Source organism: Barbus barbus, assembly GCF_936440315.1.
Source record: "Barbus barbus genome assembly, chromosome: 3".
In the NCBI taxonomy this organism is placed as follows: Eukaryota; Metazoa; Chordata; class Actinopteri; order Cypriniformes; family Cyprinidae; genus Barbus; species Barbus barbus.
In genome coordinates, this window is record NC_136731.1 from 27,875,339 (window position 1) to 27,895,996 (window position 20,658).

At 38.2% G+C, this 20,658-nt stretch overlaps 1 protein-coding gene across 1 annotated transcript in view; it reads left to right on the forward strand.

Moving 5' to 3' along the window:
- Positions 1-1,781: 1,781 nt before the first annotated feature.
- Positions 1,782-20,658, forward strand: part of LOC306844910 (integrator complex subunit 1-like) — a 33,460-nt gene continuing 14,583 nt past the window's right edge. The window contains exons 1-34 of the mRNA XM_079377347.1: positions 1,782-1,843; positions 2,520-2,610; positions 2,704-2,991; positions 5,975-6,171; positions 6,257-6,394; positions 6,465-6,624; positions 6,714-6,819; positions 7,171-7,357; positions 7,449-7,594; positions 7,713-7,854; positions 8,029-8,205; positions 8,293-8,401; positions 8,491-8,611; positions 8,954-9,031; positions 9,125-9,282; positions 9,407-9,503; positions 9,732-9,823; positions 9,909-9,969; positions 10,050-10,247; positions 10,447-10,576; positions 10,666-10,842; positions 11,359-11,508; positions 11,591-11,770; positions 11,853-11,957; positions 12,048-12,215; positions 12,306-12,417; positions 12,505-12,663; positions 13,201-13,347; positions 13,437-13,535; positions 13,654-13,778; positions 16,743-16,997; positions 17,090-17,249; positions 17,406-17,537; positions 19,864-20,044. Coding sequence (XP_079233473.1) covers positions 2,556-2,610; positions 2,704-2,991; positions 5,975-6,171; positions 6,257-6,394; positions 6,465-6,624; positions 6,714-6,819; positions 7,171-7,357; positions 7,449-7,594; positions 7,713-7,854; positions 8,029-8,205; positions 8,293-8,401; positions 8,491-8,611; positions 8,954-9,031; positions 9,125-9,282; positions 9,407-9,503; positions 9,732-9,823; positions 9,909-9,969; positions 10,050-10,247; positions 10,447-10,576; positions 10,666-10,842; positions 11,359-11,508; positions 11,591-11,770; positions 11,853-11,957; positions 12,048-12,215; positions 12,306-12,417; positions 12,505-12,663; positions 13,201-13,347; positions 13,437-13,535; positions 13,654-13,778; positions 16,743-16,997; positions 17,090-17,249; positions 17,406-17,537; positions 19,864-20,044 — 4,790 coding nt within the window. The 5' untranslated portion in view covers positions 1,782-1,843; positions 2,520-2,555. The remainder of the gene's footprint in view (positions 1,844-2,519; positions 2,611-2,703; positions 2,992-5,974; positions 6,172-6,256; positions 6,395-6,464; positions 6,625-6,713; positions 6,820-7,170; positions 7,358-7,448; positions 7,595-7,712; positions 7,855-8,028; positions 8,206-8,292; positions 8,402-8,490; positions 8,612-8,953; positions 9,032-9,124; positions 9,283-9,406; positions 9,504-9,731; positions 9,824-9,908; positions 9,970-10,049; positions 10,248-10,446; positions 10,577-10,665; positions 10,843-11,358; positions 11,509-11,590; positions 11,771-11,852; positions 11,958-12,047; positions 12,216-12,305; positions 12,418-12,504; positions 12,664-13,200; positions 13,348-13,436; positions 13,536-13,653; positions 13,779-16,742; positions 16,998-17,089; positions 17,250-17,405; positions 17,538-19,863; positions 20,045-20,658) is intronic.

Genomic DNA, 20,658 nt, shown 5'->3' on the forward strand with positions numbered 1-20,658 from the left:
AGAGGTATTACAAGGTGAAGGTGACTTATGAGGACATTGACCCATGTCCCCACTTTTCAAAACGCTGATAAATCATACAGAGGGAGTTTTTTGGGGGGAAAGTATAAATGCACAGTCTCCTGTGAGGGCTAAGTGTAGGTGTAGGGCAATAGCACATACAGTTTGTACAGTATAAAAACCATTACGCCTATGGGATATCCCCACTTTTCACAAAAACAAACGTATGTGTGTGTGTGTGTGTATTCTCACAACAAAGTGAACAATATAATTTCTAAATATCATTAAGAAATATTTAATATAAGTAATATGAAAAACCAATAATTAAAGTTTGATGAAAACATTCTCCATTATAAATCCTCACAGACAGGTGAAAAATATCACTTTACCAAAACCCCCACACCTGATCTTTGAAGCATTCTTATGGCAGCAAAGCATCTATATGCACACCTCAAAAGAGAAAAAGACAAATGTAGCTCAAGTAACATAAAAGACGTGATGGACTGCCATTCTGTTTCTCGTGGGATTCCTGTGGGACTTGTGGGAAACCACCATGTGCATGTAAAAAATGAGGAGAAATCTTTTAAGTGGAAACACACCCTCAAGTTCTTGATCATGCCGACTTAAGCCAAACATTAAACAGACCTGCATTAATCTTCCAAGACTAAAAATATGTTTAAACTATGTTTATGGCACTTTATCCATATTGTATATTATTTTTGATACTATAAAGAATCCTGATGATTTCTTCAATTAAAAGTGCCTGAAATACTTTTTTTTTTTTTTTTTTATACATAATTTTTTTATTATTATTTTTGCAGGTTTCAAATTTCCCCTGTGACACTGAATTTATATTTGGAATAGTGACTAGCGTGCCAATGACATCATAAAAATATGGTTAATATAAAAAACAGTTTATATAACAAGTGGGCAGTTTGGTGTGGCAAATGGGTAAGTAATAAGTCTTGTATATTGACTTAGCCAAAACATTACTAATTAGTGAATATTCTTTTACAAGTCCATCTCAACTGAAAAACTCTGCCTTGTAGTTTAGGGAAACACATCGCAACATTTTAGAAGTGGCATGCATATTTCATATCTGGAAGGCTTTCAGAAGTAGCCATTCATTGTTCCTGTCAGAGAAGTATGTTTTCAACAATACTTAAAGCAACTGTAACCAGGCACATATGCGTTTTTTTCTCCGTAGAGGTCGGATTACAAGCACATGTTGTTTTTGCTGAGTACCTTACAGTGTGTGTTCTCTGTGGTGTTCTTTTCTGGGTGAAAGTTCTGTTTTCTTTTGTCTGGCAGGCACAGTAATGTCTGTTTCCATGTCTGACATCATTTTCAAAGTGAAGACTCTTGGAAACATTGTTCCTTGTAGTCCCCTTGCAAACGCCTCATAGCAACAGTGCCACCCAGAGACAACTAATCACCCTCAGTATAAGTGGTTTAAGCCAGATATAATATGATTCTGTGGTTGTTTACATAGTCAGGGATGAAAAATCTATGATATTGGCCTAAAATGAAATAAATAAATGAACATGTAGGCTACTTGTTTTCAGACTTAATCAATAAGATTCAAGATAAGCATATATTAGGCTAATGCACTGATGACAATGGTGTTATTAAAAAAAAAAAAAAAAAATCCTGGTCTATTTATCATGATTTACTGTAATTAATATTACTCTTACGTTAATGTTTTTTTGTTTGTTTTTCTGGTTGTCGCTGAGTCATGCTCCAGTGCTGTAGATGGCGCTGTCGCTCTCTCAGGAAACGCTCCCACTGCAGCAGAAGTACAAACAGTACACGGCAAATCATGTAGCAAGGCCTTTGAGAAACTAAGGTAGTTTATACATATTCTCTTCATATTATGTGCTTAATATGTCAGTATATTACATATGTTTTACTGTTAGTACTAACATACTAACTTATACTGTTAGTATCGCTTTTTATTTTAGTTATTTCACTTATATGTTTATTATTGAAATGTTGATATATGCATGTGTCAATTTTATTTAATTTCTTTATTTTCTTAAATATGTGGGTATATAACGTAGTATTTATAGAGTTGTAACTTTTAGTTACTTTTTCTTATTTGTAAGTCGCTTTGGACAAAAGCGTCTGCTAAATGACAAAAGTATAAAAAAAGAAAAGTAAAAAGTAAGTACTAGGTGGTATTTAAAAAAAGTACATTTCGGCTAATGTTCGATGTTTTTTGCTAATACAGTATCTGTCAAAATGTTTATAGACTCAAAAGACCAGATACAGCTTGTAAACAGTAAAAAAATACACTTAAATAAGAGCTCTTAAAGGCAATAAATGTCGCTTTATTAACACTGCACAGCATGATGAATTAGTTTTCTTAGTATAACATTATATTAATGCTCTGATCTCCAAATAACGTTAGGCCATATCAACAAAAGGCGCAGCTTGTATATTTTATCTGAATGCAGATTTTGTTTGTTTGAATTATATGATTCCTCTAATATAATTAAAAGCTTGTGGTGTTTGTCATATAGTTATAGCAAGTTGGAACTTGTGGAAATTGTGTCAAAATGAATCGACCAAAGCCAACAAGCATTAGGCGACCTAGTAACACCAAACCATCAGGTAAGATTTTAGCTGTGATTATGGCAAAGAGAGAGATTATTTAACCCTGTATACTCCTCAAATGCGTCTTTATAATCCTGTGACATCCCTCAGGTCACCCACCTCCAGGAGATTTCATTGCTCTTGGAGCAAAGAGTCAGAGCAGTGAGCCGAAAGCAAACCCAGCTCTCTTGAAGCCAGCGTCCACCGGTTTGCCTCCAGACCGCAAGAGAGAGGCGTCTTCATCTCTTCCCTCTTCCTCCAGCCTGTCCAGTCTTTCCAAACGGCCCAAGCACTCTTCTACTCCACCCAGTGCCCTCTCACGCCTCGCTGAGGTGGCTGCTGTCGACAAAAGATCAATATCCCCCTCCATCAAAGAGCCATCTGTAGTTCCTATTGAAGGTGAGATTAGCAAGCAGTTTTAATCACTGAAAACTTTCACCCAATTTAGGGATTTATAATTCCTGTATTTTAATAGTTGATATCAATGGCAATGCAATTCATAATTACTGATACCAACTTTGTATCCACAGCAAAAAGTAAATATAGAAAGAAAAAAAAAAGAATAAAAGTGACATGTAGCCTTAAATTATTTTTCAGTTAAATAAATTGTGCTTTTTCATTATTGTTTATTATAATTGTTTTTTTTTTTCAGATCGTGTTTATTTAAAGAACAATGAAATCATTCAAAATATTACATTTATAAAACAATATTATCAAAAATTAAATAAAATTGTGCTTAATTATATGTTTAGTCGGAGTGAAATGACAATTCACCCCTAAACCCACCCCTGCAAGCTCACGTTCCCAATCCAATGCATAGAACAAAGTCCCAACCTACATTTTCTGTGTTTTCCAATGATCTGTTATACGCGGATGTATGTCACAATATGGAAGAAATTATTTGTTGCTACTTCTGTTTCTTTGCCACTTTAATGTGCACTTGACTGTTCTTCTTATTACACTTTTTAAAGTCAAATTTAAGTTTGAAAAAAAAAAAAGTTCATTGTTTAATAATCTTCTGTCATGCTTTAAAGAAGTACACTTACTTTAATGTGCTGGCTAACATACTAAAGCACATGCAAATGACTTGTTTATCATTTTAAATGCAGAGAGTTATTCAACATTACTTTTAAAGTATATATCTTTAGGTACTAAATTTCTACTTCATTATGAATGTGTAATTAGAAATATATTTTAAAACATGACTTACAGGTTTCAATAGAAATTATGTTAATGTATATATATTTTTTTATATATTTTATATTAAAAATATAGACATACATGTTTGTCAGTACATCCAATTTTCGCTATTAACAAACCATTAACTACAATTTTTGCTTCAGTAGACTCCTAATTTGCTGCTTATTAATAATTAGTAAGGTAGTTGTTAAATTTAGGTATTGGGTAGGATTAAGGATGTGTAATATGGTCTTGCAGAATATGTGCTTTAGAAATACTAATACACAGACAACATGTTAATAATAGGCATGCTAACAAGCAACAAGTTAATAGTGAGAATTGGTCCCTATGCTGAAGTGTTTCACCCTGGTGAAAATTTCATAGAAATGAAATAGGTCAGGAAAGCTCTTTTAAGTTCAACTAATTGCATGCAATATATAATTTTTTTTAATTATAATAAATTTAATCTAGTTGCAAATAACATGCAGTTAAATTGCATTTAACTACTTTTCAGAGTATATTATTTCTACAATAAGTACTCTTTTTAAAATTATTCTAAAGTGTTCTTTTTCATGGTCAGAGAGTTGGACTCGTAATCCAAACGTTACGGGTTCGAGTCTCGGGCCGGCAGGGATTGTAAGTGGGGGGAGTGAATGTCCAGCACTCTCTCCACCCTCAATACCACGACTGAGGTGCCCTTGAGCAAGGCACCGAACCCCCAACTGCTCCCCGGGCACCGCAGCATAAATGGCTGCCCACTGCTCCGGGTGTGTGTTCACTGCTGTGTGTGTGTTCACTGCTGTGTGTGTGCATGTTGGATGGGTTAAATGCAGAGCACGAATTCTGAGTATGGGTCACCATACTTGGCAGTATGTCACTTCACTTCACTCGCAGCAAATATTTTAGTACGTACTTGTTACTTTAGTGTTACTTTAGTACTTACTTGTTACTTGCTCGCAAAATTTCAAAATCCCAGGTACTCTTCAGATTTTGGTAGCCCGAAAATTAATTTAACTAGCAATAAAAAAATAAAATAAATAAAAAAACTTTTTTTAAAATCTAGAAAATCAGATAGGAATCTAATTGTCGATCAAAATATTTTCAATACACAAATATCAACAAATATGAAGGAAGCAATTTTATTTCACTATTTACAAGGAATCTTAGAATTTTTAAAAATAAATTTAAGGCAATTTATGACCCATTTTAAGAGCTGCACAAGTAAAATGAACACAGTATGAGCGGGGTTGGACAATGTCTATGGTAACATACAGTATTAAGCCATAAAATGACATGATTTACAGTTCAGATACAGGTTTTCACAAAAACAAAAATCTTATACAACAGCATTTCAGCCTCAGACCATTTTTATGAAAAGGGATAAATCAAGCATAGGAATTATAATATTAAATTAAAACAAATGAATATCACGGTCTAATTGTTTAGATTTTTAGAAGGCACATTAACTTCTTTCTCATTTACAACTCTGTGTTTGCTGCTTAAAAACATGGGTCGATATTTGCATTGATCTGACCATAAACAGCAAGGCTTATTGGAAAGGCAAATTCATTCTCTGCCACGAAGTGGCGCGTTAGTAGCGGCTTAATATAGTGGTTTCCCCATTAGCGACTGTACACAATGCAGCACCATCCGCGCTCAGAAACGCTGCTTTATCAGGCATTATAGGTCAGATGAAATAAAAATGCCAACAACACGTTTCTGAGGACAGTCGGTTCCCTTCAGCTATATTCACATAAAGACATTCGTGCCGCGTTTTGACTTGAAACGTGCAGCGCTCATATTTATTCAATTACATAATTCCCTTTTGAAGTTTAATCCAGCTATATCGCCATTCTTGTCTTTCCGCCCCCAACTGTAAGACCTCTTGAAATTATAATTAAGACATTTCTTATACCATTTAACGTATTTAAAAACTTTATGGCCTTAAGTTTGATACAACTAAATTGAAGAGCTTTTAAGAACCTGGGGGAGCCCTGTATTTTACATACATTTTACATACATTTTTAGGATACATTTTGGTAGCCCGACTGGAAAACACAATAGCCCCTGGACGTCGGGCTAACGATTTTGGAGCCCTGAATGTTACTTTAGACATGCGTAGTCCAATCCAGTGTTCATATTTTCATAGACCTTGTTTGTACACATAGTGTAGATTCAAAGAACGTGATTGACTTTTTTTCAGTGTCACCTGCTGTGCTTCTGGATGAGATTGACGCAGCGGAGGCAGAGGGTAATGATGACCGCATTGAGGGTGTGCTCTGCGGGGCTGTCAAACAGCTGAAGATGAACCGAGCCAAGCCTGACATAACGCTCTATCTCAGCCTCATGTTTCTCGCCAAAATCAAGCCCAATGTCTTTGCCACAGAGGGTGTGATAGAGGTAGACAGAAACACCTGTGCTGTAATGCTTAAATTTACTGTTGCTGCTGCTGACATAGCTTATTATGTTAAATGTCTTTGTTCAGGCTCTCTGCAGTTTGCTCCGTCGTGATGCCTCAATCAACTTTAAGGCCAAGGGGAACAACCTGGTGTCTGTGCTGGCCTGTAACCTATTAATGGCTGCCTATGAGGATGATGAAAACTGGCCTGAGATATTTGTCAAAGTAAGTGGTCAAGCTTTCTGATCTCACTGTAATCATGATACTGATACACAGTCATTGTGGTGTTTCCCAGGTCTACATTGAGGACTCTCTCGGTGAGCGTATATGGGTGGACAGCTCGCAGTGTAAAACTTTTGTTGATAACATCCAGACTGCTTTCACAACCAAGATGCCACCCAAGAGTATGCTGCTCCAGACGGAAACAGGGCGATCAGGAGGAGACCTCAGTGCAGGTTGGTGGTCCAAGACTACTCTCAATTATGGACAGAAATGTATGTGTTAGTAAAATATATTAGAATTGACACAAAATACTGTATTTTAGGAAACAGCCCTCATCCTTCCACTCCAGATGAGGATGAAGGTCAGACAGAGCTTTTAATTGCTGAGGAGAAATTGAGTCCAGAGGATGATGGACAGGTCATGCCCAGGTGGGGAAATACATATATTCGAGAAGATGTGCCAGTCTCTAATTATATGAAATAAGTAAATTAATTGCATGCAATTAATTATTACATTTAAAACTTGAAGTAATATTTCATAAAATGCTAAATGCTTGCATGCTTTATTGAATTGTTTTTACTTCATGTGTTAATAATATATTTACACCATTCAAATGTGTGGTGTCACAGTACACACACATATGAAATAAAAACTTTTATTTTGTATGTGATTAATCGTTTGACAGCACTAATATATAAATAAATGTTTTAAGTAGTCTATTAGATTTTGCTGTGGTATTGAAATTGATGTTGAGAATAGTAAAATGTCTCCGGCTTCAGGTACGACGAGCTGGCTGAAAGTGTGGAGGAGTATGTCTTGGAAGTTTTAAGGGACCAGCTGAACCGTCGCCAGCCCATGGATAACGTGTCCAGGAACCTTCTGCGCCTTCTCACGGCCACCTGTGGTTATAAAGAGGTCCGACTGATGGCCGTGCAGAGACTGGAGATGTGGTTACAAAATCCTAAGGTACAAAAATGTTGACAAAAGAGGAAGTGTCATTGTCTGAAAGTATGAAACCACATACCTAAAGGTTTGTTTTTGTTTGGTGATTTTCCAGCTGACTCGGCCAGCACAGGATCTTCTGATGTCTTTATGCATGAACTGTAATACACACGGCTCAGACGACATGGAGGTTATTTCGAACCTCATTAAGATCCGCCTCAAACCTAAAGTTCTCCTCAACCACTACATGCTGTGTGTCAGGTCAGCATTACGCCTTCAGACCTGAAGTCTCAGTTTATACTCATAATTGTAAGTCAGTACTATAAAGCCTGAACACTTTTTTAAATGTATTTTTTTCCATGTTTCTCATGTTCTGCAGGGAGCTTTTGAATGCTCACCGAGATAATTTGGGCACTATGGTGAAGTTTGTGATCTTTAACGAGCTGTCAAATGCCAGAAATCCCAATAATATGCAAGTGCTCCATACAGTTCTGCAACATAGCCCAGAGCAGGCACCCAAGGTGACTTTTCAACCTTAATGGCTTCATGCACATTTACAAATTACTGTCATTATTGCTAATACTTCTTTTCAAAAGCCCTAAACCCAAGTGTCAAACTTTGCCATCTACCATATGTATTATTTACATGAAGTTGAGATCCGAGAAGTTGAATAACATTTCTTGATTCTGTTTCAGTTTCTGGCCATGGTGTTCCAGGACCTGCTGACCAATAAGGACGACTACCTGCGGGCCTCACGTGCCTTGCTCAGGGAAATCATTAAACAGACCAAGCATGAGATCAACTTCCAGTCTTTCTGTTTAGGCCTCATGCAGGAGAGGAAAGAGGCCAGTTATGTGGACATGGAGTTTAAAGTAAGGGCTATATAACTGTATTTATTATCTGTAGAAAATGTGATTTGATGTTTTGCCTGTACATAATTTTCTTTGTTTCCATCTCAGGAGCGTTTTGTCATCCAAGTGACCGATCTCTTGACAGTGTCCATGATGCTGGGGATCACGGCTCAGGTCAAAGAGGCCGGCATTGCCTGGGACAAAGGAGAGAAGAAGAGTAAGAAGTTTTTTTTTTTCCTCTCAGTGCATCATAGATCCAAAATTCAAAACTCTGTTTTTGCTAATGAGGATGCATATGCATTTCAGATCTGGAGGTGCTGAGGTCCTTTCAAAACCAGATTGCTGCCATTCAGAGAGATGCTGTGTGGTGGCTGCACTCCGTGGTTCCCAGCATCAGTAAAGTGGGACCTAAAGATTATGTGCACTGGTATGAATCACCTGGATGTAGGACTGGTGTTATTATTGTTAACTGAAACTATTAAAAATGGTCAGTAAATATTCTAAAGCTTAAATAAAATACAAATGAAAAACATGTATATGAATCATACCAAAATAGATGGAAAACATAAAGTAACACTATAGGACTAATTTAAAGAGGATATATGCATCATAATTTATCATTTAAATTGATATATTGCACCAAAAACATTTCCTGACAATTTAACACTCTTGTTGGACCTTTAAAATTAATCTAGCACTTTCTGGCTGCTTGTAAGACTATGTAAACGCCTGTTTTTATTTTACTGATTGTTTCATTGTGTTTCAACAGTCTACACAAAGTGCTTTTTACAGAGCAGCCTGAGACATATTACAAATGGGACAACTGGCCTCCTGAGAGTGACAGAAAGTAAGATACCAATCTCTGATTAAACGTGTTACAGATAGAATTGTTTTAGTACATTCATTTAATAGATGCTAAAGCATCTCTCTTGTTTGCTAGTTTCTTTCTTCGGCTATGCTCAGAGGTTCCTCTACTGGAGGACACGCTGATGCGCATCTTGGTGATCGGTCTCTCTCGTGATCTGCCCCTGGGCCCAGCTGACGCCATGGAGCTGGCCGATCACCTGGTGAAGAGAGCTGCAGGAGTTCAGTCTGATGGTAAGAGTGCTCCTGGTTAGACTCATATTTTAATGATTAACAATAGCTCAGAATTTTTTAGAAGTGGTCTGTTTTTAAAACTAGTTGTGTGGTGGTGTTTGTCTTCTCCCATCATGAACTGTAGACTTGGAAGTGTTGCGAGTCGAGAGGATCCAACTCATTGATGCTGTGCTGAACCTGTGCACTTACCATCACCCAGAGAACATCCAGCTGCCTGCAGGGTATGGCCTTTACCTTTCACCGAGTTTATTCCCTGCTGTTTCACTTCAGTTTTATTATGAAGTGATCCATCAGCTTTATATTGCCAAATAATTACTGGGTGTCATGGACTATTTGCATTGAAAGTTTAAGCTACATTGTGGTTTGTCCACTCCTGGCATCCGGTACTCTGTTTGTAGACTGTTTATTCCTCAGAGAGGTGAACTTCTTTATTAAATGTTCCATCTCAGCTATCAACCTCCAAATCTGGCCATATCAACTCTTTACTGGAAGGCCTGGCTGCTGCTGCTTGTGGTCGCAGCATTCAACCCACAGAAAATTGGTGAGGCCAGATATGATGCAATACTTGCATTTCATAATAACATCTCATTAGAATATCATTATATCGCTGTCGCTGATGGTTTCAGGTTTGGCAGCGTGGGATGGTTACCCCACTCTGAAAATGCTCATGGAAATGGTTATGACAAAGTAAGTGTTCTGCTTATCGTGTTGAAATGTGGTTTTATAATTATATCAGCACGTGACACTTTCTATTGGTCTCTTCTCAGTAACTACTCCTACCCTCCATGCACGGTGGCTGATGAGGAGACCAAAACTGAGATGATCAATCGAGAGCTGCAGATGTCTCAGAAAGAGAGGCAGGAGATCCTGGCCTTCGAGAGCCACCTGGCAGCCGCCTCCACCAAACAGACCATAACAGAGAACAACAGCCTCTTGCTGTCCCAGCTCACCAGCCTGGACCCCAAGTATGACTTCCTGTTTGTGACTGTAGTGAAAATCCAGCATTTACATCTATACAGTGTGACTTGCAATAGAGGAACAAAGCAATTTGTCAAAGAACCAGCAATATTTGTCATATTCAATGCCAGGTGTATTAGACAACTATACAACTAAATTAGGATGTTTATAAAGATATACTGACCCAGTCTTTTATTCTATGCTCAGGGGCCCCCCTCGTAGGCCACCGCCTCATGTCCTGGAGCAAGTAAAGAGTCTGAACCAGTCTCTGCGTCTGGGTCATCTTCTCTGCCGCAGCCGCAACCCTGACTTCCTACTCAATATTATCCAGAGACAAGTACACGCTCTCATATACTACCAGAGCTGTTCTTTATGAAGAGCCATGCTTATGGGACTTTCTAAATGTCTAATTGTTCCCCCATCCAGGCCTCTTCTCAGTCTATGCCGTGGCTGGCTGATCTCGTCCAGTCCAGTGAAGGGTCCTTGGATGTGCTGCCCGTTCAGTGCCTCTGTGAATTCCTCCTTCACGATGCAGCTGATGACTCCTCTGTTGATGATGAGGAGGAAGGAGAGAGCAAAGAGCAGCGAGCAAAGAAAAGACAGGTAAATCTCAGCATTGACTGCACATTGGTGTTGTCTTTTTTTCTCCTGAAGTCATCTTGTAATGTTAGTCAAGGAATATTAAACCAAAGTTTAGTTTTACATGACCATTTTTTCAATCCTTATTTGGAGTAATTTACACATTGATTTGTTAGGGTGGTCCAAAATGTGAAATATATACAAATAAATAAATATGATAAATAAAAATACATGTATTATTATAAAATAAAGATAAATAATAGATAAATTAAAGGTATGCTGCTGTTCAAAAGTTTGGGTAAATTGATCAAAAGTGTCAGTAAAGACATTTATAATATTACAAAACTAATATAAACTTTCTGTTTATCAAATAATCCTAAAAAAAAATGTATTACAGTTTTCAAACTGAAGACTGGAGTAATGATGTTGAAAATTCAGCTTTAACATCACAGGAATAAATTACATTTTTAAATATAAAAAATAAACAATGATTTTTAATTGTAATAATATTTTTTCCTTCTCCTCGTCTTTCCCTGTCAGAGGCAGCAGAAACAGCGGCAGCTTCTTGGGCGGCTCCAGGACCTACTTCTGGGTCCTAAGGCTGATGAACAGACCACATGTGAAGTCTTGGACTACTTCCTCCGGCGTCTCAGTTCTTCTCAGGTGGCCTCTAGAGTGCTGGCCATGAAGGTGCGCAGTTAATTAACTATCTAGCAGTGCTTGATTCATTTGGACAGTTTTAATAAGATGCTTGTTGTGATGTCTGTATCAGGGTTTGTCTCTGGTGCTGACTGAGGGAGCATTGAAAGATGGAGAGGAGAGGGATCATCTCATGGAGGAGGACTCCAGAGATGCAGAGTTACTACCAGGCTACCAGTGGCTCCTTCAGGACCTCCCCAAACTACCTCTGTTTGATAGTGTAAGAGGCTTGACGTCCAGCGCCTTACAGCAGGTCAGTCCACCAACACAAGTACAAGATTATCAATATCTGTTACCTGCTCAGCTTATTGTGTTTGTGTGGTTTTCCATTTCAGGCCGTTCACATGGAGACTGATCCTCAGACCATCAGTGCATACTTGATTTACCTTTCCCAACATGCACCAGTGGAGGAGCAGTCACTCCACAATGACCTGGCCTTGGTTAGTCTAACTCTACAGCTTTTTATTTGTCTGAAATAAGCTCTAGTCTAACCTTTTTTCTCTCCTGCCTTGTGTTTCCTGTCTTCCCAGGATGTGGCTCGTCTGATAGTGGAACGCTCCACTATAATGAACTGCCTCTTTTCCAAGCACTCCTGCAGGCCCGAGTCTGAGGCTGTTCTCTCCGCTCTTATCTCCATCTTCTCCACCTATATCCGTCGTATGAGGAAGACAAAAGAGGGAGAGGACCTCTATAGCTGGGTACTAAGGAACATACAGCTGAACTGGAAATTAAAATTTTGAAATTACTGCTTGTGCACATGAATAAAGACCAAATTTTAAATCTCACAGTCGGAGTCTCAGGATCAAGTGTTCCTGCGGTGGACCACAGGAGAAACGGCCACCATGCACATCCTAGTGGTCCATGCAATGGTCATCCTGCTCACACTGGGACCTCCCAAAGGTGAGTATCTCCTCTGTTGTTGTGTTGAGTGGTTAATTCTGTAATAACAATCTGTAATAACAGGCACTGTGTTTGTTACTTTTTTAGAGGAAAGTGAGTTCTACACACTGCTGGATATCTGGTTTCCTGATAAAAAGCCCCTTCCCACTGCATTCCTGGTTGACACATCTGAGGAAGCCCTTCTATTGCCCGATTGGCTGAAGTTAAGAATGATCCGATCTGAAGTCTCCCGATTGGTCGATGCAGGTATTAATAACTTGTATTTAGAAATAAGGATTTTAGAAATCAATACCAGAACTGACTGTGGTTTAGATTTTTTTTTTTAAAATTTCACTACTTTTGGCACTGACTCGCATGTAACAGATTTTGGAGCAACTGTTTAAAAGTTTGGTGTCTGTAAGAAGTGTCTTACGCTCACCAAATCTGCATTTATTTGACTTAAAATTTTTTACTTAAAAATAATTTAAAATTTTTCAGCATCATCATTCCAGTCTTCAGTGTCACATGATCCGTCAGAAATAATTATATTATGCTGTTTTGCATAAAAAACATTTCTCATTGTTATCAATGTTGAAAGTTCATCTGTTGAATTTTTTTTTTTTTTTAAATCTCTTGTAACATTATAACTGTAATGTTTTTCCTGTAATTTTTCATTATTTTAATGCGTCCTTGCTGAATACAAGTATTCATTTCTTCTTCAAAAAAAAAATCTAACTTGTAACTGTAGTGTAGTTGAGCTGAGGGTTTTTTTTTTTTTCTCTTTTTTTCTTTGGTCATTCGCAGCCCTACAGGATCTGGAGCCCCAGCAGCTGCTGTTGTTCGTCCAGTCCTTCGGGATCCCCGTCTCCAGCATGAGCAAACTGCTACAATATCTGGACCAGGCCGTGTCCCATGATACTCAAACACTGGAGCAGAACATCATGGACAAGAGTGAGGATCTTTCATTTGTTATACTCTGTTCTCACATGATTCAGTGTGTGTAAAGTAACACTAACATCATGGCTGTTTCTACCTGTTAGACTACATGGCTCATCTAGTGGAGGTCCAGCATGACAGAGGAGCCACAGGTGGACACACGTTTCACAGTTTACTCAGTGCTTCACTTCCTACGTGCAAAGGTCAGAATCTGATGCCCTACACCGGGGGTTCTGTCAGCACTGATTAATGGTGCTGTTTTACTCAGTTTGAGTTGCATAGGGTGATTAAATTCTGTACTAATGATCTGATGTGTTACAGACAGCTCAGAGGTGAGCAGGGCTAAGGTTACCGTTGAAGCGCCCCATGGCTCTGTGAAGATGAGAGCAGTGAGTCAGGTGCCTGTGATCGGCCCAGAGGATGATCTCGCTGGGATTCTACTACAGGTGCAACATCTCACTTTGATATGCTTATGCTGCTTTAATAGAGGGGTTCTTTCTCCTGGCAAGCTTTAATTCTGTAATGGTTTTATTAATAATATAACATCTTGTCAGAGCTGTAGCACAGCAGTTGTGCTTCTGACATGGTCTCTCTTTGCTATGAAGTTTGTCCTGATCACACTCTACTAAACCTGGGTAATATCGTCATTTTATACGCCGTAATGCATTACTATATGCATATTTTTGGATTGTGATTAAAACTGTGTGAAATTAGTAAGAAACACTAAATCAGATTTAAAGGAATAGTTCACCCAAAAATGAAAATTCTGTCATTTGCTAACTCTTGTCATTCCAAATCCGTAAAACTTTCCTTCATCTTTGAACCACACATGAAGATGTTATAATGAAACCTGAGAGATTTTTATCCCTCCATTAAAAGTTCATTCCAGTAGAAATGTGATGCTTCAAAAAGTTCATAAATACATTGTAAAAGTAATTCATATGAACAGAGTGGTATAATCCATTATTTATATGTAATCCATTTATTCATATACAATCACTGATTAGTACAGATACATAGAACAACACAGTCTAGCTCAAAAGTGGGACATTTAATCAACCATGCTTGATGTACAAGAACAAATATCATTGATTTGTCATGTTCCAGGAATATTTTACACTTATAGGCTGGTTTAAACCACTAAACTGTTTAATCTGTTTTATTTTCACTTTTGTTTGACACAACCCTTCAAAGTGTCACTGACTGACGCTGACGAAGCTTTGTTTCAGAGTTTGCAATTATGTAGTAGACAAACCTCTTCACTAATTAAACTCTAGTGATGAACGAGTTAATGTAAATAAAATAATACATAAAAAATTATTAAAAATATAATTAATAACAATTAAAAATACATTAAATAATTAATGGTACTTTTAAAATCAATAATAAAAACGTTGATAGAATATTTCAAATTAAGTAAAAAGTAGAAAAAATATCTGCACACTGTTAATCCCTTTATTTTAAATGTTTAAAAAGAGACGTTTCGGTCAGAAGACCTTCATCAAGCAAACGCATACAAACAGAAGCAAGACTCTCAATAAATACTAAGATTTAAGGCAGAGTTCCAATTGATAACACCTGTTGGTAATCAAGGTACCGCCATGGGTAGCACCATGGCTCCAAACTATGCAAACTTGTATGTGGGTTTCTTTGAACAGAATTTCATCTTCAATGATTTACAAAACTCTTTTCTCTCAAACATTGTACTTTGGCGTAGGTATATTGATGATATTTTTATGTTATGGTCAGGCACTAAAAATCAGTTGCTACAATTTTATAGTTTCCTCAATACCAGTAATGAACATTTACGCTTTACTATCAATTATGATGAGTTATGTGTTAGTTTTTTTGACATTTGCATAGAAAATTATCGTTGAAATAATTTTGAAACGTAGCCTGCCTATTGGTCAATTTAATCGGATTCGACGAATTTGTAGCTCTGAACAGTCATGTACAACAAAGTACAGATTTGATTAATAGATTTAGGGTGAGGGGTTACATGGAAGATTGGATACAGTCTGCAGCTGGGAGATTTGAAAATGAAAATCAAGAGACAACTCTATATAAAAAACGGTTAAATTCAGAAAATAAAACCATTGTATGTGCTTTTCAATATTCTCCCATCTGTCCAGATATAAAAAAAGATTATAGACAAACATTGGTATATTTTAAAATCGGATCCTCTTCTCAGTGACATCTTTGAGAAAACACCAAGATTTGTCGATAGACGTTCTTCCAATATACGTGATCTCCTTCGGGCAACTATAGCTGTGGTCATTGTGCCCAATGTAACTTCATTACAAAAACTAGTGTTTTTTATCATCCTCATTCAGGAAGGGAGTTTAAAATTAAAGGTGTCATCACATGTACGACCAAAAATCTCATTTATATGATAAAATGTCCATGTGGGTTAGCTTATATAGGAAAGACACAACGTGCTTTAAAAACAAGGATTGCAGAACATCGAAGCAATATTTGCACTAATGATCAAAAAATCCCTGTAGCGGTACATTTCAACTCAAAAAGACACAACCTTTCTACATTGAGATATATTGGAATTGAACAGGTTAAGGCACCCAGGAGAGGTAGTGATATCAACTAGATTTTATTAAAAAGAGAAGCGTACTATATTTACACACGCAATACTCTCTCACCTAAGGGTTTGAATTCAGAACTTATGTGTGTATATGTGTATATATGTGTATATATATATGTATACTCTTTGTATTGAAAGGTGTTTGTTATTGATATAGCTTTAGTGGAATCCTTAGATGTGTGTTGTGCAATTGTATCACTTTTGGGATAAAGCGGTTGTGGACCGCAAAGAGGATGGGGAAGTGTTTGGATTGTTTTGCCTTGTTTAGTCTTTACTGATGTTGTGTTTGTATTTATGGATGTTCTGTTATGATGTGGTCATCCTCTTTTTAATTGTGATATAGCCGCTCACATGATTTACCTTGATTACCAACAGGTGTTATCAATTGGAACTCTGCCTTAAATCTTAGTATTTATTGAGTCTTGCTTCTGTTTGCATGCGTTTGCTTGATGAAGGTCTTCTGACCGAAACGTCGCTTTTTAAACATTTAAAATAAAGGGATTAACAGTGTGCAGATCTTTTTTCTAGTTTTTCTGATCACTTTTTGATCTTGCACCTGATCGAGATACTCTTGGATGTGCGTACCTTCTTCTTTTTTTCATTCAGAATATTTCAAATTACCAATATTATATAATTAAAAAACATCCCATAATATTAACTGAATTGGTACAGCCTTAGTGTACTTGTCAAATAATATTATGTATAAATTATCATAACTTGGAAAATGATTTTCAAGAATATCCTTTTAGCTATTTATGGCTTGATGGTGATCGTGACCATTTTGTTTTTGCTGGATTCTCTTTTCTCCATGTAGCTCTTCCCTCTGAAAGTGGATCCTCGCTGGCCTCCGCCTCCGGTCCGGCCATTGTCATTAGCTCTGCAGCAGACCCTGGCCCAGGAGGTGCTGCGGGCACGACAGGGTCACATCCAGCAGGGTGGTGCCGCCGGGCGACTCCTACAAGCCCTAGCAGCCCTTCTAAACTCTACCCATGCTGGAGCACTGGTCATGGCAATGCACCACAGCCATACGATCTCCTGCCCTCTACTGCGCCAACTCCATCTTTACCAGGCACGTAACCTACTCATACCTACATACTCACTATCGACACTGGTGCTTTCTTTTGCTTGCTCACTCACTCTAATCCCCTTTTTCTCCTCTAGCGGTTGGTGTCTCAAGATGTTGGCTTCTCATCACTGTTCTTCAACGCCGTTGTGCAGATGTTGACATGGTTGGAAAACTCAGCGGTAGAGACAGGGCCACTCCACAGCCTCCTGAAATCTCTGGCAGCTCAGTACTCTCACAAACATCGCATCACAGATGGTGAGTGGCTCCTAATCCTGAATCTTAGCCGTGCAGGTCAAGTTTGCAAGCGCACGTTCAAGCTTACAGCACAGAACTAGTAGAATCAGCAGTTAGTAGAACTGTTTTAGTCCTAGCATGCTCGGCAGGTGTTTTGACTGTGTCCTGTGTCATCAGTTCGTACTGGATTTCTGCACTTGGCTGAAGCTCTGGCGTACAGACGGGACTCTGAAGTGGCAGTGAGGGGCATTATTGCCTCTCTGAGAGCTGGAGAAAAATGCAATGCTGAACCTGAACTCATACGAAAAGGTATTAAAAGCAGTACTCAAGTTCCTACTTAAATGGTAACATCAGACTCCCTAGTCCAAAAAGAGCATTTATTAAATGAACAAACTTAAACTTGAACTCATGACTGCCCACATTTACACGTCAAAGACATATTCTGTGTTCTTAAACTGAGCCTTCTCAGTCATGAGATGATGTAGAGGAAATTAAATCGAGAATATACAAATGTACAATTTCCTAAATATACAAAGAACTAGTGAGAAGACTTAATGAAAGAGAGTTTAACAAACCTTGTGCTGTTTCTGGCTGTGTGTAGCACCTGCCGCTCTGCACCTAAAATATACACTCAAAATGAAGTCGAGATGAAACCGAAGTAGCAACAGATCTTTTCTTCCGTATTGTGATCGACTCAAGCGACGTCTGACACGATTGAGAAGTCTGATGTTTCATTACAATATTGAGTTATGATGTTTTGATAGACAAGCCAAGGTCTCAAAAAAGTATAAATACAACATGTATGATTTTTTTTCACAATAAGATCAATAACAGACAATAGATAATGTGGATTTTCATTTAATGTTGACTTTAAGCAATAACAACTTTTTTTTCTAACTGCAGAATCACTTTTTTGAATTTACATGTCAAAGATGTTTTTTTCAGTGGAAATAGGATAGAATAGATTAGATTCCTAAATTTTCAAAAAACTAGCAATAAGACTAAATGTGGGAAAGTTCAACAAACTGTGTGCTGTTCTTGTCTGTGTGTAGCACCTGCAAATAAAATACACACTGTCACTTAAGCCAGAGGTCCCCAACCACCGGGTCGTGACCCACTACCGGGCCGTGGAAGAATTCCTACCGGGTCGCGATAACGTTCGGGGGAAAATGTGAATAGATATGACACTCTGTTATTTATTGTGCGTAAACGATTTTTCTAATTATTCTGTATTTTGGTTGTATGCGTTTGATATCGAGTAGCAATTTGACGATTTCATGTTAAATTAGTAAATAAAAGATTGCTCTGACCTGTCATATAGGCTATTAGGGCTTAAACGTATCGCAGTTGATCAAATCGTTATGCCGCGCTGTCTGAAACACGTCTCTATGCTTGTGCGCGCTTCAGGTGTGTGCCAGTACAGCACAAGCATAGAGACGTGTTTCAGACAGCGCGGCATACCGATTTGATTCATCTTTCATGTATCCCTGCGTTTAAGATACATATGCATGGGGGGTTGCAGTTATGTCGCAATACTGTAAATATTTCTGTTTTAAACCATGAAGGCGAGCCAATGGATATTACAACAGCAACGTGCAAACTTTGCGCAATAGTTATGTTGGTGAACCTCTTAACTTCAGTCATACAGAAAGTGAAAGTAAAAAAACGATGGAGTTTTCTAACGCTGCATTAGCAGCGCATTCTCAAGAGACAAGAGACGAATATACTTCAACATGCTGATAACAGTATAAATGAATCGACCTGTTTTAAAGACCATCCACAACAACAACAACCCCCCCCCCCCCCCTCCAAAAAAAACTGCCAGTCAGCTGCCCAGTTACATTGCTTACACAATATGTATGAAATAAGCCTAAAGAACCAGAGAGAGGGTGTATGATAAATGGTTATAAGAAACTAAATCATGACTGTTTGTGGCTCAGAAAAACTTTACTAACATTTCAAGTGGACATCAGGGGGAAAAAATTAAATAGTATGATAAAGCCCCTTGAATGTTTTGTGTGGCCTACATTACTCAGCACTTATCTGTGTGTGATGTTATTGACTTTAATTATAGCTCCTAGGAACCACGTGGGGTGTACTTTTACAAAATGTGTGAATTGGAAAAATATTTTTGAACTGGTGAGATGTTTGTGGCAAATGTAACGCCAACAGGCAAGGAGGGAAGTGTAAGTCAGCTCTCCAGAGGCAGTTGAGGTCTGTGTGTTGGTGTTGGAGTGGTTGCCAGCATTAGTCAGTCTCTCCAGAGGGCAGTGTTTGACTCATGTACCAGCATCACCGCCGCTGTCCTTAATGTGTTTCTCTTTATGATTTTAACATTCCGCTGTGAACCTCACCAAAACAAAAAACAACCTCACACACACAGGGCCACACATTCACTCCAGGGCTTGTTTACGTCCAGCGACAGCTTCAACGGCAAGAGTCGACTTACATCTTTATGAAAGTTAGTGTGGTGGGGCCGGAGGCCTAGCTGACAGGATTACTCAGAGGCGAAGCGTGTAGTAGTTCTCTTTTTTGCGATGTGGGATTGACTTCGATGATTTGTTTTTCATTTTTTGGACCTGGGTGTGTTTTACAAGAGTGAAGGCATTATAAAACAAAATCCTGTGTGCTTTAGTGTTGCAGGGCCTCATGGAGGTGAAGTCTCCGTATCTAGAGGAGCTATTGTCCCTGCTTATGACCATCGGTACAGAGACCGGAACCACTGGGAACACAGCGGGACCAGTTGCCATGGTGATCTCTCTGCTGCTTCATGAAACAGAGGAGCGAGGGGTGAAAGTAGAGGTGGATTCCAAAATGTAAGAACACAATGAGTCACTCGCTGCCTCATCACAGATTTCCTTACTGTGTGCTGGTGATACTGTTTCTAGGTGGGGAAAGAACACACAGTAAAATTGGTTTACACTTGTTTGATCCTTGTCGTATGGCTAAAGTTACCATAGCAAGACAGATTAAATGCACATCATACATAGTGTGACTCTATGAAAAACTTTTGTGGCTTTTGTACCCCTACAGTAAGACACAAATCAACTCAAAGTCAAAGACCCCTCATCAACAGCAAAACAGATTTTTCTTTGTTTTACCTCTAATAATACTGCAGAGTCAGTCTTGTCTATTTTAATCAAATATCAAGTTAATAACATTTGTGTGTATGTATATACACAACTGGATATGCACACACAACTGTTAAGTCTGGAAAATGAATAAGGAATTAATACTTTTATTCAGCAAGGATGCATTAAATGAATCAAAAGTAACAGTAAAAACACTTATAATGTTACAAAAGATCTCTCTTTAAATCAGCTCTGCATATTTTGCATGTCTCTCTTAGTTAACACACTTGATTCAGATAACCAGTTCGTTAGAAGTGAGCTCTGTGCATGAACTGTATTCCGATTGATAAGATCCCTAC